Raw genomic sequence first — 18237 nt, forward strand, 5'->3', positions numbered from 1 at the left:
AGAGTGAATTCAATGTAACACTTTTCAAAAGCCCCAAAAAGGTGCAATATGTGCAGTAAAAACAAAAAACAAATACAGTGCTCAGCAGACACCATCAGCTTTCATAAATAATATTCTACTGCTTCCTCTCTGTTTGACGATGATGTTTCAACTGTCTTAACTGAAGGTTATAATTGCCTCATCAACTTAACTCTGCCATCATTTTAAAACGTGGACGGTGAAAGCTTTTCAGATATGTTCATTACAAATGTATAGCAGAAAGATTTTGCAGATGTTGTTTGTGAAGATCAAGGTTTTGCCTGTTAAATTGATGATAAACATGTAGGTTTCCCCAAACATTTTCTTTAGTGCCCAATGCTTCAATATGAATGTCATTATTGGGGGACAAAATGCTTGTTTAAATGTGTCTTACCTCTCCAGAAGTGTGTCTCCTGTCAGGAAGCATGAGTGTGTTTGCATGACTGCCCGGGACTATAGTAGATCCTATACTCATCCTGGGTCCAACTAGCATGTACCGCTTTTCTCCAGATCTGTACTGGATGCTGTGACACAGTGTCCCATCATAATTAGGCTCTTGTAGATATTTAGAAGTATAGTCTGTGGATTTAGAGCACTGCATTGCAATCAGCACGATGATACTGATGAGAAAAAGTGTTGAAACTGAGCCCAAAGTTATCATCAGATAAAAAGTCACATTATCATCCTCATCATCCTTTGTTGTACTTTTAACATCAGAAGCAGCAAAAGCCTCTTTGGGCTCCACAACTTTGACAAGCACAGTAGCTGTTGCTGACAGTGAAACGTTCCCATTGTCTTTCACCAGTATGAGCAGTTTATGCTCAGCCTCGTCTGTCTCTGTGAATGAGCGAAGTGTTCTGATCCGTCCTGTATAGCGGTCCAAAGCAAAGAGACTGTGGTCACTAACTTCCTGCAGTGAAAACAGTAACCAGCCGTTATATCCTATATCAGCGTCATAGGCTCTGACTTTAGTCACCAAGTGTCCTGCGTTCACATTGCGGGGAATCTCCTCCACACCTTCAGCAGAACCGTTAGAGCTGACTGGATACAGGATGACTGGAGCGTTGTCGTTCTGATCCAGAATGAACACGTTCACTGTGACGTTGTTGCTTAGTGACGGAGTTCCAGAATCTGAGGCAACAACTTGGAACTGGAACTTTTTCAGAGTTTCAAAGTCAAAACTTTTTAGAGCCAAAATATCTCCAGTTTCTGAGTTAATGTTGAGAAATGAGGTCAATTTATTTCCTTCACTTCCATCTCTGAGAATATGATAGGAAATGAGTGCATTGTCGTTCTCGTCACAATCAGAAGCTTTAACTGAAAACACAGAGGCTCCTGGATCATTAGCTTCAGTGACATAGAAAGTATATGGACTCAGTGAAAACTCTGGACGGTTGTCATTCACATCTGATACCACAACGCTTATTGTCTTCTCAGATGATAATGGAGGTTGAGCAGCATCTTTTGCAGTTATTGTAAGTTCATAATATGACTGTTTCTCCCTGTCCAGAGGGGATTTGGTCACTAATGAATACATTTTGTCTTGTAAGGATGGTGATAATGTAAAAGGAACATCCTCATCAATGGAGCAAATAACTTTTCCATTGAGACCAGAGTCCAGGTCATTTACACTGATAAGGGCTACTGTAGTTCCAGGTCTTGAATCTTCAGGGATGGAGTTTGAAAATGAGGTAACTTCAATCTCAGGAGCATTATCATTCACGTCAACTATCTTGATAATGACACTTTTTTGTGTCGCTAGAGGAGCAAGACCTTTATCTGAAGCTTGAATTTCAATTTCATATTTATCCTTGTGCTCATAGTCGATTAAACCTTTCACAGTTATTTCACCTGTTGATGGGTTTATATCAAAAAGATTTAATAATCTATGACTCACACTGTTGCTAAATGAATAAACTACTTCTCCGTTCGGACCTTCATCTATATCCGTTGCATTCACTTGTATGACTGTTGTTTCTACTGGAACATTTTCATAGAGCATTACAGAATAAACTTCCTTTGAGAAAACAGGTGCGTTATCATTAACATCTAAAACATTTACTAGAATATTCATAGTACCAGATTTCGGAGGTTTCCCTCCATCCAGTGCAGTCAGTATTAATGAATGGCTTCCTGCTGCCTCCCTATCCAAAGACTTTTGCACAATTAATAATGGTATTTTACCATCTTCTCCTTTATCTTTAACTTCCAAACGAAAGTGGTCATTAGTACTAAGTTTATACTGCTGAACAGAAAAGGGACCACCGTCTGGATCTCGTGCTGCTTTTAACGGAATACGTACTCCGGGTAACACGGACTCAGAAATCTCCAACGTGTTCTCTTTCTCTGGGAAACTGGGAGAATGGTCATTTATATCCAGAACTTCCACTCCAACATAATGTACCTCCAGTGGGTTTTCTAGCACGGTTTTCAGATTTATCAAACATAAACTGCTTCGCTCGCACACCTCTTCTCTGTCAATCTTTCGGCTCACGTACAGGACGCCGTCGTTCTGATTCACATGGAAAAGTGGATCCGCGTTACTAGAAACAATCCGATACTTCCTGTCTTTCAACGTGCTTTTATCTAACCCCAAGTCTTTTGCTATATTTCCAACCACAGTTCCTTGGTCCACTTCCTCGGATATTGAATATTTTAATTGCGCCGATGCTACGCTCCACAAAAGCACAGCAACCACGCAGCCGAGCCACCGTCTTCTCGCCCTTCTTGCCTCGCATCCCCTTTGTTCCATGATTCAAAACAAAACTGTTATGGATTCGTCAAGGGATTAATAACCGTGGTGTATGAAATTAATCCAACATATCCGCGTATGGAAGTGTTCACTCCGCTTAAAAAATAGGTAAAAACACGGAACAATATGTATAAAGGCAGCAGCAAGCCACCAAGTGAATCTGCCAGTACCGAACTGATGGAGCTGTAAAGAGGTGGAACCAAAATGCAGTGACGACAAGTTAAAGTCGTTATTTTCCTAACACACTGACACCATGCGATCTCGTTGCTTTACTACAAGGAAATTGACGTTTCCACAGCTATTGTAAGAGCAAAATAAAAAGGTTTTATCCTCATTTTAAATGTGGAAATGTGCGTAGAGGTTGTTTGGAATCAATACACCAGGTGAGGCGATGCCTCTTTATTAACACATGTATTCCTCTAAATGTAGATAGAGACACCAAATCCTCCCAAAATGTTTTATGTTTCCATATAATGACTTTGGATTCCATTGGTTTGATATTTACTAAGTTAAACGTATGAAGTCATTTAATTTAATTTAGTGTTTTGACATTTTTTACGGTTTATTAACTGATATCAGAACACCAGAGCAAAACTTATCAGCACCATGGACAGCAAATACATCCATTTATAATTCGGTCCAGTGACATTATGTTATATTACAAAAGCCTAGAGACCTCAAATCACATTATGGTCAATGTGAAAGTGCAGAATGTTCTTTGATGAATGTATGCTGTAATACTTGCATGTTTTTGTCAGAATTTAGTGAAAAAGAAGGAGACTATAAACTGACAAACAGATGAGTGAGCTTTTACCTCAACCTATATGAAAATATGTTGTTACTGACAACTCTGCTTACTCATACAGTATCATCAAAGTTGCAGCTGAAAACTATAAATGCCAGTCAAGTGTTCTTCCTCACACATAAATGCCAAACAAACAGTACACACACAGAATATGCAGTAGATTGTTGACTAAACTAAGAATGAAAAAAGAAATTCAAAACTTTGCCGAATGAAACAAGCCATGTTTGTTTTTTTTGTTATTAAGTCTTACCTCTCTAAATTAAATGTGCCTTACCTCTCCAGAAGTGTGTCTCCTGTCAGGAAGCATTAGTGTGTTGGCATGGCTGCCCGGGACTATAGTGGATCCTATACTCATCCTGGGTCCAACTAGCATGTACCGCTTTTCTCCAGATCTGTACTGAATGCTGTGACACAGTGTCCCATCATAATTAGGCTCTTGTAGATATTTAGAAGTATAGTCTGTGGATTTAGAGCACTGCATTGCAATCAGCACGATGATACTGATGAGAAAAAGTGTTGAAACTGAGCCCAAAGTTATCATCAGATAAAAAGTCACATTATCATCCTCATCATCCTTTGTTGCACTTTTAACATCAGAAGCAGCAAAAGCCTCTTTGGGCTCCACAACTTTGACAACCACATGTAGCTGTTGCTGACAGTGAAACGTTCCCATTGTCTTTCACCAGTATGAGCAGTTTATGCTCAGCCTCGTCTGTCTCTGTGAATGAGCGAAGTGTTCTGATCCGTCCTGTATAGCGGTCCAAAGCAAAGAGACTGTGGTCACTAACTTCCTGCAGTGAAAACAGTAACCAGCCGTTATATCCTATATCAGCGTCATAGGCTCTGACTTTAGTCACCAAGTGTCCTGCGTTCACATTGCGGGGAATCTCCTCCACACCTTCAGCAGAACCGTTAGAGCTGACTGGATACAGGATGACTGGAGCGTTGTCGTTCTGATCCAGAATGAACACGTTCACTGTGACGTTGTTGCTTAGTGACGGAGTTCCAGAATCTGAGGCAACAACTTGGAACTGGAACTTTTTCAGAGTTTCAAAGTCAAAACTTTTTAGCGCCAAAATATCTCCAGTTTCTGAGTTAATGTTGAGAAATGAGGTCAATTTATTTCCTTCACTTCCATCTCTGAGAATATGATAGGAAATGAGTGCATTGTCGTTCTCGTCACGATCAGAAGCTTTAACTGAAAACACAGAGGCTCCTGGATCATTAGCTTCAGTGACATAGAAAGTATATGGACTCAGTGAAAACTCTGGACGGTTGTCATTCACATCTGATACCACAACGCTTATTGTCTTCTCAGATGATAATGGAGGTTGAGCAGCATCTTTTGCAGTTATTGTTAATTCATAATATGACTGTTTCTCTCTATCCAGGGGGGATTTGGTCACTAGTGAATACATTTTGTCTTTTAAGGATGGTGATAATGTAAAAGGAACATCCTCACTAATGGAGCAAATAACTTTTCCATTGAGACCAGAGTCCAAGTCATTCACACTGATAAGGGCTACTGTAGTTCCAGGTCTTGAATCTTCAGGGATGGAACTTGAAAATGAGGTAACTTCAATCTCAGGAGCATTATCATTCACGTCAACTATCTTGATAATGACACTTTTGTCTGTTGTAAGTGGAGCAAGTCCTTTATCTGAAGCCTCAATTTCAATTTCATACCTGTCCTTTTCCTCATAATCTATTACACCTATGACGGTTATTTCACCTGTTAATGTATTGATATCAAATAGGTTTAATATGTTTTGATTCATACTGTTGCTAAATGAGTAACATACATCTCCATTCGGACCTTCATCTAAATCAGTTGCATTCACTTGTATGACTGTTGTGCCTACTGGAGCATTTTCGCTGAGCATAACAGAATAAACATCTTTAGAGAAAACAGGTGTGTTATCATTAATATCTAAAACTTTTACTAGAATATTCATAGTACCAGATTTTGGAGGTTTACCTCCATCCAGTGCAGTCAGTATTAATGAATGGCTTCCTGCAGTTTCTCTGTCTAAAGATTTTTGAATAATCAATATTGGCATTTTACCATCTTCTCCTTTATCTTTGACTTCCAAACGAAAGTGATCGTTAGCGCTGAGTTTATATTGTTGCACGGAGAAATGACCGCTGTCAGGATCCCGTGAAGGTTTTAGCTGAAATCGTGCTCCGGGTAACACGGACTCAAAAATCTCCAACGTTTTCTCTTTCTCTGGGAAACTGGGAGAATGGTCATTTATATCCAGCACTTCCAATTCAACATAGTGCACCTCCAGCGGGTTTTCCAGCACGGTTTTTAGATTTATTAAACACGTACTGCTCTGTGCGCACACCTCTTCTCTGTCAATCTTTCGGCTCACATACAGGACGCCGTCGTTCTGATTCAAATGGAAAAGGGGATCCGCATTACTAGAAACAATCCGATACTTCCTTTCTTTCAGTGTGCTTTTATCTAATCCCAGATCTTTTGCTATATTTCCAACCACAGTTCCTTCGGTAACTTCTTCAGATATTGAATATCTTGATTGCGCCGATGCCCTGCTCCACAACAGCACAGCAACCACGCAGCTGAACATACATCCCAGCGCCCTTTGTGGCTTGCATCTTCTTCGTTCCATGGTTAAACCCGAAAACATCAGTAATCCATCACATGGACAACATCTACGTTTTAAAAACAGAATCCAGCACTTCCCTATATTTAAGTATTCACTCCCTTCATCTGTTCTTCTTCCTAGTCAGACATGGTGGCAAACAGGATATTCCGAAAGGCAACAATACGCACAGTAAAGGCTTTGCTAATATCGAAGTGATTGTGGTGACCAGAGGTGGAACCAAAACGTAATGACGACATGCTCGTGTAACGCTGACTTTTTACATTACACTGACACCATGCGACCTGACGTCTCACTGCAGAAAAGCCGAAAGGTTTAAATCACATTAGATAAATGGTCAATTGTTTTGTAGCTACAGCGAATCTCCAAACACTGTAGTCCAGTTATTGTAAAGAGATGAGGAGGTGCACTACTTCTCAGTAAACAAGACATTTCAACATTGACTTCAAATCAAATTGGTAAACAGTGCCTTTCAAAATGTTTTAGAATAATGCAAATATATGTGTTACTATTATGTGCATTTTATGATTACGCTTTATTTATTAAAAAACTGAGATTTTCCCATTTATTGTTTTTTTTCCTGGAAAATATCAACAAATATTGGAAATTGAGACAATAACACTTTCAGCACCATGGACAGCGACGACACTGACTGCAGTTGACTAGCCATTTTCAGTGACAGTATTATAATTCTATTTATACTTTATTTTACAATAATGCACCAGCATAATTTATTATTTTGTGTTGCCACATTATATACCGTTTTCTATGCGAGACTGTACATTTAGTGTTTTCTATGGCTGTGTATGGTACGAGTAAAGTGATACTGCTGATGCAGCACGATCCTGTATCTGCAATCAGTCAGCTCTCCTCTGTTTGAAGCACAACTCTTCTCATTTAAATATACAAGCAACGATAACTGAACTGTAACTACACAAACATCTACAATGTTTTAATATCCTACACATGTAAAGAATGATGTGAAAATAGGAAGACCGTATGAGAAGGAACAAAAAATGAAAAACTGGAACAAATATCATAACATTGTAACATAAAGACCAGCAAGCATTAATCACATTGTGGCCTGCGAGAAGTGGAAAATAGCAAACAATGTCCAAAGCCAAAACTATATATGAGAGAAGTCAGAAGGCTGATTGGGCTTTTTGAACTAGAGACAACTTCATGAAGTAGAATTGACTCATAAAATGCCAAACAACTGTTAATGTTTAAAGATGAAGAAGAAATGTGTCATTACAACAACAAAGGATCATACCTGCAATATTAAACCAAAATGTAGCCAACAGATTCAACGCCATACTTTGCAAACCATAGCAGCCCCATAACAGCATACAATACATGATATGTGTCGTAAGCAGACAGACAAATGAAACAGTCAACAAACACGCCATAGTTTTTGTAAACCTTTCTGTCTGCTACACATGTCCTTCATATGCAATTTATATCAAATATGGATTTACTCCCCAGTCGGAGCTGGCGTATGTGTCCCGGAGAAGGGAAGATTGGGGTTCCTTACTGGAGCTGCTGCCCAAACGACACGACCCAAGATAAGCGGTAGACAATGGATGGATTGATGGATGGATTCACTGGCAAGAGTTAGTGCCAGTCCAAGACCACAATGTTTCCCTCATCTCAACCAAGTATTTTTTATTATTTGCCAAAACTTAACAATCCCCTAAAAATGTACTTTTAACAACGGTAGGAAAATAAGTTGTAACATAATTCATACCATGGACAATAAGAGATTTTCAGAATTGTTCATTCTGTTCTGAACGTATCTGGGAAAAAACATTGATTGTGAAATTTGCATATATTGTATATTGAATGAGAAAATGTTGTCTTGTGTGCCGATAAGAACATGTAGAATTCCTCTAAACATATAGTGGTAATTATCTGTAAGAGTTAAGAAAACAAAACAAGAACAAATTCTTCTTTAAATGTATCTTACCTCTCCAGAAGTGTGTCTCCTGTCAGGAAGCATTAGTGTGTTGGCATGGCTGCCCGGGACTATAGTAGATCCTATACTCATTCTGGGTCCAACTAGCATGTACCGCTTTTCTCCAGATCTGTACTGGATGCTGTGACACAGTGTCCCATCATAATTAGGCTCTTGTAGATATTTAGAAGTATAGTCTGTGGATTTAGAGCACTGCATTGCAATCAGCACGATGATACTGATGAGAAAAAGTGTTGAAACTGAGCCCAAAGTTATCATCAGATAAAAAGTCACATTATCATCCTCATCATCCTTTGTTGCACTTTTAACATCAGAAGCAGCAAAAGCCTCTTTGGGCTCCACAACTTTGACAGACCACAGTAGCTGTTGCTGACAGTGAAACGTTCCCATTGTCTTTCACCAGTATGAGCAGTTTATGCTCAGCCTCGTCTGTCTCTGTGAATGAGCGAAGTGTTCTGATCCGTCCTGTATAGCGGTCCAAAGCAAAGAGACTGTGGTCACTAACTTCCTGCAGTGAAAACAGTAACCAGCCGTTATATCCTATATCAGCGTCATAGGCTCTGACTTTAGTCACCAAGTGTCCTGCGTTCACATTGCGGGGAATCTCCTCCACACCTTCAGCAGAACCGTTAGAGCTGACTGGATACAGGATGACTGGAGCGTTGTCGTTCTGATCCAGAATGAACACGTTCACTGTGACGTTGCTGCTTAGTGACGGAAGTTCCAGAATCTGAGGCAACAACTTGGAACTGGAACTTTTTCAGAGTTTCAAAGTCAAAACTTTTTAGCGCCAAAATATCTCCAGTTTCTGAGTTAATGTTGAGAAATGAGGTCAATTTATTTCCTTCACTTACCATCTCTGAGAATATGATAGGTAATGAGTGCATTGTCGTTCTCGTCACGATCAGAAGCTTTAACTGAAAACACAGAGGCTCCTGGATCAGTTAGCTTCAGTGACATAGAAAGTATATGGACTCAGTGAAAACTCTGGACGGTTGTCATTCACATCTGATACCACAACGCTTATTGTCTTCTCAGATGATAATGGAGGTTGAGCAGCATCTTTTGCAGTTATTGTCAGTTCATAATATGACTGTTTCTCTCTATCCAGAGGGGATTTGGTTACTAATGAATACATTTTGTCTTGTAAGGATGGTGATAATGTAAAAGGAACATCCTCACTAATGGAGCAAATAACTTTTCCATTGAGACCAGAGTCCAAGTCATTCACACTGATAAGGGCTACTGTAGTTCCAGGTCTTGAATCTTCAGGGATGGAACTTGAAAATGAGGTAACTTCAATCTCAGGAGCATTATCATTCAAGTCAACTATCTTAATAATGACACTTTTTTGTGTCGCTAGAGGAGCAAGACCTTTATCTGATGCTTGAATTTCAATTTCATATTTATCCTTGTTCTCATAGTCGATTAAACCTTTCACAGTTATTTCCCCTGTCGATGTATCAATATCAAAAAGTTTTAACAGCCTACGATTCACGATACTGCTAAATGAATAAACTACTTCTCCGTTTTGTCCTTCATCTAAATCAGTTGCATTCACTTGTACAACAGTGGTACCTAATGGAGCATTTTCAGAGAGTGTAACAGAATACACATCTTTAGAGAAAACAGGTGCGTTATCATTAACATCCAAAACCTTTACTAGAATATTCATAGTACCAGATTTCGGAGGTTTCCCTCCATCCAGTGCAGTCAGTATTAATGAATGGCTTCTTGCTGCCTCTCTATCCAAAGACTTTTGCACAATTAATATTGGTATTTTACCATCTTCTCCTTTATCTTTGACTTCCAAGCGAAAGTGGTCATTCGCGCTAAGTTTATACTGCTGAACAGAAAAGGGACCACCGTCTGGATCTTGTGCGTGTTGTAACAGAATACGTACACCGGGTAACACGGACTCTGAAATCTCCCACGTTTTCTCTTTCTCTGGGAAACTGGGTTCATGGTCATTTATATCAACCACCTCCACTACAACATAGTGCACCTCCAGCGGGTTTTCCAGCACGGTTTTTAGATTTATTAAACACGTACTGCTCTGTGCGCACACCTCTTCTCTGTCAATCTTTCGGCTCACATACAGGACACCGTCGTTCTGATTCACATGGAAAAGGGGATCCGCGTTACTAGAAACAATCCGATACTTCCTTTCTTTCAGTGTGCTTTTGTCAAATCCCAGATCTTTTGCTATATTTCCAACCACAGTTCCTTCGTTAACTTCCTCAGAGATGGAATATCTTATTTGCGCCGAAGTCCCCGCTCCACAACAGCACAGCAACCACGCAGCCGAACAAACACCCTCGCGCCCTTCGCATCTCGTATCTTCTTTGTTCCATGGTTAAACCCGAAACAAATCAGTAATCCATCACAAGGACAATAACTGTGTTATAGTAACAACATCCAACTCTTCCGTGTATGGAAATATTCAGCCTCTGCTTTCAATGACATTCATAACGGCACAAAGAATATTTCCAAAAGCAGCAGTAAGCTCAGAAACGACCGTGTTGATATCGAACTGAGGAAGCTATCAAGAGGAGGAACCAAAATGCAGTGACGACGAGCACATGCAAAGCTTTCTTTTGCCATTGCACTGACACCATGCGATCACGTTATCATTGCAGAACATCAAAAGCCAGTAGCACTTAAGCTAAATCGTAGATGTTGTGTCTATTTATTTAATCATTGTTCCATATTGTCGAAACAGTACCCAAAACGTGTATGAAGATTGGAAGTAGACGAGGAGGCTATTCATTCTAACCCAAAACCTCCTTCTGATGATTATAAAACAGACCTTTTAAAAATGTTGAGAAGATAATGCTGGTGGACCAAATATCCTTAGCACCATGGACAGCGATTGCCAATAACTTCACTTACTATGTCCAGGTACGTTTGATGATGGTATTTTATGTCAAGACTGTACATAATATACTACGAACACTGACGTATACAGGGATCAAACTTGCCAAGTGAAATAAAAGAGTGAATTCAATGTAACACTTTTCAAAAGCCCCAAAAAGGTGCAATATGTGCAGAAAAAACAAAAAACAAATACAGTGCTCAGCAGACACCATCAGCTTTCATAAATAATATTCTACTGCTTCCTCTCTGTTTGACGATGATGTTTCAACTGTCTTACTGATGGTTATAATTGCCTCATCAACTTAACTCTGTCATCATTTTAAAACGTGGACGGTGAAAGCTGATTACAAATGTATAGCAGAAAGAATATTGGAGATGTTGTTTGTGAAGATCAAGGTTTTGCCTGTTACATTGATGATAAACATGTAGGTTTCCCCAAACATTTGTGTTGGTGCCCAATGCTTCAATATGAATGTCATTATTGGGGGACAAAATGCTTGTTAAAATGTGTCTTACCTCTCCAGAAGTGTGTCTCCTGTCAGGAAGCATTAGTGTATTGGCATGACTGCCCGGGACTAATAGTAGATCCTATACTCATCCTGGGTCCAACTAGCATGTACCTCTTTTCTCCAGATCTGTACTGGATGCTGTGGCACAGTGTCCCATCATAATTAGGCTCTTGTAGATATTTAGAAGTATAGTCTGTGGATTTAGAGCACTGCATTGCAATCAGCACGATGATACTGATGAGAAAAAGTGTTGAAACTGAGCCCAAAGTTATCATCAGATAAAAAGTCACATTATCATCCTCATCATCCTTTGTTGCACTTTTAACATCAGAAGCAGCAAAAGCCTCTTTGGGCTCCACAACTTTGACGACCACAGTAGCTGTTGCTGACAGTGAAACGTTCCCATTGTCTTTCACCAGTATGAGCAGTTTATGCTCAGCCTCGTCTGTCTCTGTGAATGAGCGAAGTGTTCTGATCCGTCCTGTATAGCGGTCCAAAGCAAAGAGACTGTGGTCACTAACTTCCTGCAGTGAAAACAGTAACCAGCCGTTATATCCTATATCGGCGTCATAGGCTCTGACTTTAGTCACCAAGTGTCCTGCGTTCACATTGCGGGGAATCTCCTCCACACCTTCAGCAGAACCGTTAGAGCTGACTGGATACAGGATGACTGGAGCGTTGTCGTTCTGATCCAGAATGAACACGTTCACTGTGACGTTGCTGCTTAGTGACGGAGTTCCAGAATCTGAGGCAACAACTTGGAACTGGAACTTTTTCAGAGTTTCAAAGTCAAAACTTTTTAGCGCCAAAATATCTCCAGTTTCTGAGTTAATGTTGAGAAATGAGGTCAATTTATTTCCTTCACTTCCATCTCTGAGAATATGATAGGAAATGAGTGCATTGTCGTTCTCGTCACGATCAGAAGCTTTAACTGAAAACACAGAGGCTCCTGGATCATTAGCTTCAGTGACATAGAAAGTATATGGACTCAGTGAAAACTCTGGACGGTTATCATTCACATCTGATACCACAACGCTTATTGTCTTCTCAGATGATAATGGAGGTTGAGCAGCATCTTTTGCAGTTATTGTCAGTTCATAATATGACTGTTTCTCTCTATCCAGAGGGGATTTGGTCACTAATGAATACATGTTGTCTTGTAAGGATGGTGATAATGTAAAAGGAACATCCTCATCAATGGAACAAATAACTTTTCCATTGAGACCAGAGTCCAAGTCATTCACACTGATAAGGGCTACTGTAGTTCCAGGTCTTGAATCTTCAGGGATGGAGCTTGAAAATGAGGTAACTTCAATCTCAGGAGCATTATCATTCACGTCAACTATCTTGATAATGACACTTTTTTCTGTTGTAAGTGGAGCAAAACCTTTATCTGAAGCCTCAATTTCAATTTCATACCTGTCCTTTTCCTCATAGTCTATCAAACCTTTGACAGTTATTTCACCTGTTAATGTATTGATATCAAATAGGTTTAATATATTTTGATTCATACTGTTGCTAAATGAGTAACATACATCTGCGTTTGTACCGTCATCTAAATCAGTTGCATTCACTTGTATGACTGTTGTGCCTACTGGAGCATTTTCATTGAGCATCACAGAATATATGCTTTTTGAGAAAACAGGTGCGTTATCATTAATATCCAAAATCTTTACCAGAATATTCAAAGTGCCAGATTTCGGGGGTTTCCCTCCATCAAGCGCTATCAGCACTAATGAATGGCTTTCCGCTGCCTCTCTATCCAAAGATTTTTGCACAATCAATATTGGTATTTTACCATCATCTCCTTTATCTTTAACTTCCAAACGGAAGTGATCGTTAGGGCTGAGTTTATATTGTTGCACGGAGAAATGACCGCTGTCTGGATCCCGTGAAGGTTTTAGCTGAAATCGTGCTCCGGGCAACACGGACTCTGATATCTCCAATCTTTTCTCTTTTTCTGGGAAACTGGGTTCATGGTCATTTATATCAACCACCTCTACTACAACATAATGTACCTCCAGTGGGTTTTCCAGCACGGTTTTTAGATTTATTAAACACGTACTGCTCTGTGCGCACACCTCTTCTCTGTCAATCTTTCGGCTCACATACAGGACGCCAGTCGTTCTGATTCACATGGAAAAGGGGATCTGCATTACTAGAAACAATCCGATACTTCCTTTCTTTCAGTGTGCTTTTGTCTAATCCCAAATCTTTTGCTATATTTCCAACCACAGTTCCTTCGGTAACTTCCTCAGATATTGAAAATCGTGATTGTGCCGATGCCCCGCTCCACAACAGCACAGCAACCACGCAGCCGAACAAACAGCCTCGCGCCCGTCGTCTCCCGTATCTTCTTTGTTCCATGGTTAAACCCGAAAACATCAGTAATCCATCACAAGGACAACATCTACGTTTTAAAAACAGAATTCAGCACTTCCCTATATTTAAGTATTCACTCCCTTCATCTGTTCTTCTTCCTAGTCAGACATGGTGGCAAACAGGATATTCCGAAAGGCAACAATACGCACAGTAAAGGCTTTGCTAATATCGAAGTGATTGTGGTGACCAGAGGTGGAACCAAAACGTAATGACGACATGCTCGTGTAATGCTGACTTTTTACATTACACTGACACCATGCGACCTGACGTCTCACTGCAGAAAAGCCGGAAGGTTTAAATGACATTAGATAAATGGTCAAGTGTTTTGTAGCTATAGCAAATCTCCAAACACTGTAGTCCAGTTATTGCAAAGAGATGAATAGGTGCACTACTTCTCAGTAAACAAGACATCTCAACATTGACTTCAAATCAAATTGGTAAACAATGCCTTTCAAAATGTTTTAGAATAATGCAAATATATGTGTTACTAGTATGCACTTTTTATGATTACGCTTTATTTATTAAATAACAGAGATTTTCCCATTTTGTGTTTATTGTTTTTTTTCCCGCAAAATATCAACAAATATTGAAAATTGAGACAATAACACTTTCAGCACCATGGACAGCGACTACACTGACTGCAGTTGACTCTAGCCATTTTCAGTGACAGTATTATAATTCTATTGATACTTTATTTTACAATAATGCACCAGCATAATTTATTCTTTTCTGTTGCCAGATTATATACCGTTTCTATGCGAGACTGTACATGTAGTGTTTTCTATGGCTGTGTATGGTACGAGTAAAGTGATACTGCTGATGCAGCACGATCCTGTATCTGTAATCAGTCAGCTCTCCTCTGTTTGAAGCACAACTCTTCTCATTTAAATATACAAGCAACGATAACTGAACTGTAACTACACAAACATCTGCAATGTTTTAATATCCTACACATGTAAAGAATGATATGAAAATAGGAAGATCGTATGCGAAGAATAAACAATGAAAAACTGGAACAAATATCATAACATTGTAACATAAAGACCAGCAAGCATTAATCACATTGTGGCCTGCGAGAATTGGAAAATAGCAAACAATGTCCAAAGCCAAAACTATATATGAGAGAAGTCAGAAGGCTGATTGGGCTTTTTGAACTAGAGACAACTTCATGAAGTAGAATTGACTCATAAAATGCCAAACAACTGTTAATGTTTAAAGATGAAGAAGAAATGTGCCATTACAACAACAAAGGTTCATACCTGCAATATTAAACCAAAATGCAGCCAACAGATTCAACGCCATACTTTGCAAACCATAACACTGGCAAGACTTATTGCTAGGCCAAGACCACAATGTTTCCCTCATCTCAACCAAGCATTTTTTATTATTTGCCAAAATGTAACAATCCCCTAAAAATTGACTTTTGACATAACTAGTAATATAATTCATATCATAGACAATAAGTGCTTTTCAGAAACATTCATTCTGTTCTGAACATATTTGGGGAAAAACATTGATTATGAAATTTGCATATATTGTATATTGAATAAAAAAGTGTGTCTTGTGTGTCGAAAAGTAAATTTAAGTATCGTCTAAACATATAGTGGTCATTATCTATAAGATTTCAAAACAAAACAAGAAGAAATTATTCCCTAAATGTGTCTTACCTCTCCAGAAGTGTGTCTCCTGTCAGGAAGCATTAGTGTATTGGCATGGCTGCCCGGGACTATAGTAGATCCTATACTCATCCTGGGTCCAACTAGCATGTACCGCTTTTCTCCAGATCTGTACTGGATGCTGTGACACAGTGTCCCATCATAATTAGGCTCTTGTAGATATTTAGAAGTGTAGTCTGTGGATTTAGAGCACTGCATTGCAATCAGCACGATGATACTGATGAGAAAAAGTGTTGAAACTGAGCCCAAAGTTATCATCAGATAAAAAGTCACATTATCATCCTCATCATCCTTTGTTGCACTTTTAACATCAGAAGCAGCAAAAGCCTCTTTGGGCTCCACAACTTTGACAAGCACAGTAGCTGTTGCTGACAGTGAAACGTTCCCATTGTCTTTCACCAGTATGAGCAGTTTATGCTCAGCCTCGTCTGTCTCTGTGAATGAGCGAAGTGTTCTGATCCGTCCTGTATAGCGGTCCAAAGCAAAGAGACTGTGGTCACTAACTTCCTGCAGTGAAAACAGTAACCAGCCGTTATATCCTATATCAGCGTCATAGGCTCTGACTTTAGTCACCAAGTGTCCTGCGTTCACATTGCGGGGAATCTCCTCCACACCTTCAGCAGAACCGTTAGAGCTGACTGGATACAGGATGACTGGAGCGTTGTCGTTCTGATCCAGAATGAACACGTTCACTGTGACGTTGCTGCTTAGTGACGGAGTTCCAGAATCTGAGGCAACAACTTGGAACTGGAACTTTTTCAGAGTTTCAAAGTCAAAACTTTTTAGCGCCAAAATATCTCCAGTTTCTGAGTTAATGTTGAGAAATGAGGTCAATTTATTTCCTTCACTTCCATCTCTGAGAATATGATAGGTAATGAGTGCATTGTCGTTCTCGTCACGATCAGAAGCTTTAACTGAAAACACAGAGGCTCCTGGATCATTAGCTTCAGTGACATAGAAAGTATATGGACTCAGTGAAAACTCTGGACGGTTGTCATTCACATCTGATACCACAACGCTTATTGTCTTCTCAGATGATAATGGAGGTTGAGCAGCATCTTTTGCAGTTATTGTCAGTTCATAATATGACTGTTTCTCCCTGTCCAGAGGGGATTTGGTCACTAATGAATACATTGTGTCTTGTAAGGATGGTGATAATGTAAAAGGAACATCCTCATCAATGGAGCAAATAACTTTTCCATTGAGACCAGAGTCCAAGTCATTCACACTGATAAGGGCTACTGTAGTTCCAGGTCTTGAATCTTCAGGGATGGAGTTTGAAAATGAGGTAACTTCAATCTCAGGAGCATTATCATTCACGTCAACTATCTTGATAATGACACTTTTGTCTGTTGTAAGTGGAGCATTTCCTTTATCTGAAGCCTCAATTTCAATTTCATACCTGTCCTTTTCCTCATAATCTATTACACCTATGACGGTTATTTCACCTGTTAATGTATTGATATCAAATAGGTTTAATATGTTTTGATTCATACTGTTGCTAAATGAGTAACATACATCTCCATTTGGACCTTCATCTAAATCAGTTGCATTCACTTGTATGACTGTTGTGCCTACTGGAGCATTTTCGCTGAGCATAACAGAATATAGATCTTTAGAGAAAACAGGTGTGTTATCATTAACATCTAAAACCTTTACCAGAATATTCATAGTACCAGATTTCGGAGGTTTCCCTCCATCCAGTGCAGTCAGTATTAATGCGTGGCTTCCTGCAGTTTCTCTGTCTAAAGATTTTTGAACAATCAATATTGGTATTTTACCATCTTCTCCTTTATCTTTAATTTCCAAACGGAAGTGATCGTTAGGGCTGAGTTTATATTGCTGCACCGAGAACTGACCGCTGTCTGGATCCCGTGAAGGTTTTAGCTGAAATCGTGCTCCGGGCAACACGGACTCTGATATCTCCAATCGTTTATCTTTTTCTGGGAAACTGGGAGAATGGTCATTTATATCCAGCACCTCTACTACAACATAATGTACCTCCAGTGGGTTTTCCAGCACGGTTTTTAGATTTATTAAACACGTACTGCTCTGTGCGCACACCTCTTCTCTGTCAATCTTTCGGCTCACATACAGGACGCCATCGTTCTGATTCACATGGAAAAGGGGATCTGCATTACTAGAAACAATCCGATACTTCCTTTCTGTCAGTGTGCTTTTATCTAATCCCAAATCCTTTGCTATATTTCCAACCACAGTTCCTTCGTTAACTTCCTCAGAGATGGAATATCTTATTTGCGCCGATGCCCCGCTCCACAACAGCACAGCAACCACGCAGCCGAACAAACATCCGCGCTCCCGTCGTCTCCAGTATCTTCTTTGTTCCATGGTTAAATCCAAAAATATCAGTAATCCATTCCAAGCTAAATAGCTTCGTTCTAAAGATGAAATACAGCACTTTCCTAAGTATATTTATACATATTAGTTCACTTCCTGTATATCCAGAAATGTGGGTAAACCGATCATTTACCAAAAAATATAAGCAGAGAAACGATCCTGCCAGTACCGAAGTGAGAATGTTGTCAGGAGGTGGAACCAAACCGCAATGACGACAAGCTCGTGTAACGCTGACTTTTTACATTACACTGACACCAT

General features: G+C 39.6%; 1 protein-coding gene and 1 pseudogene across 2 annotated transcripts in view; both read right to left on the reverse strand.

Annotated features, from left to right (window-relative positions):
* The window catches only part of LOC115014750 (protocadherin alpha-C2-like), a 127835-nt gene extending 109850 nt beyond the window's left edge, over positions 1-17985 (reverse strand). Inside the window, exon 1 of one of the 2 annotated variants that reach the window (XM_029441809.1) lies at positions 15613-17985. In XM_029441809.1, the coding sequence (XP_029297669.1) occupies positions 15613-17970 (2358 nt within the window). In that variant the 5' untranslated portion in view covers positions 17971-17985. Of the gene's footprint in view, positions 1-412; positions 2843-15612 lie in introns of those variants that run through there. The other variant, XM_029441810.1, reaches the window with a different exon arrangement.
* LOC115014991 (protocadherin gamma-A2-like) lies at positions 4359-10611 on the reverse strand (annotated as a pseudogene).
* Positions 17986-18237: the final 252 nt, after the last annotated feature.

This window comes from Cottoperca gobio, chromosome 10 (genome assembly GCF_900634415.1).
Source record: "Cottoperca gobio chromosome 10, fCotGob3.1, whole genome shotgun sequence".
NCBI classification, from domain to species: Eukaryota; Metazoa; Chordata; class Actinopteri; order Perciformes; family Bovichtidae; genus Cottoperca; species Cottoperca gobio.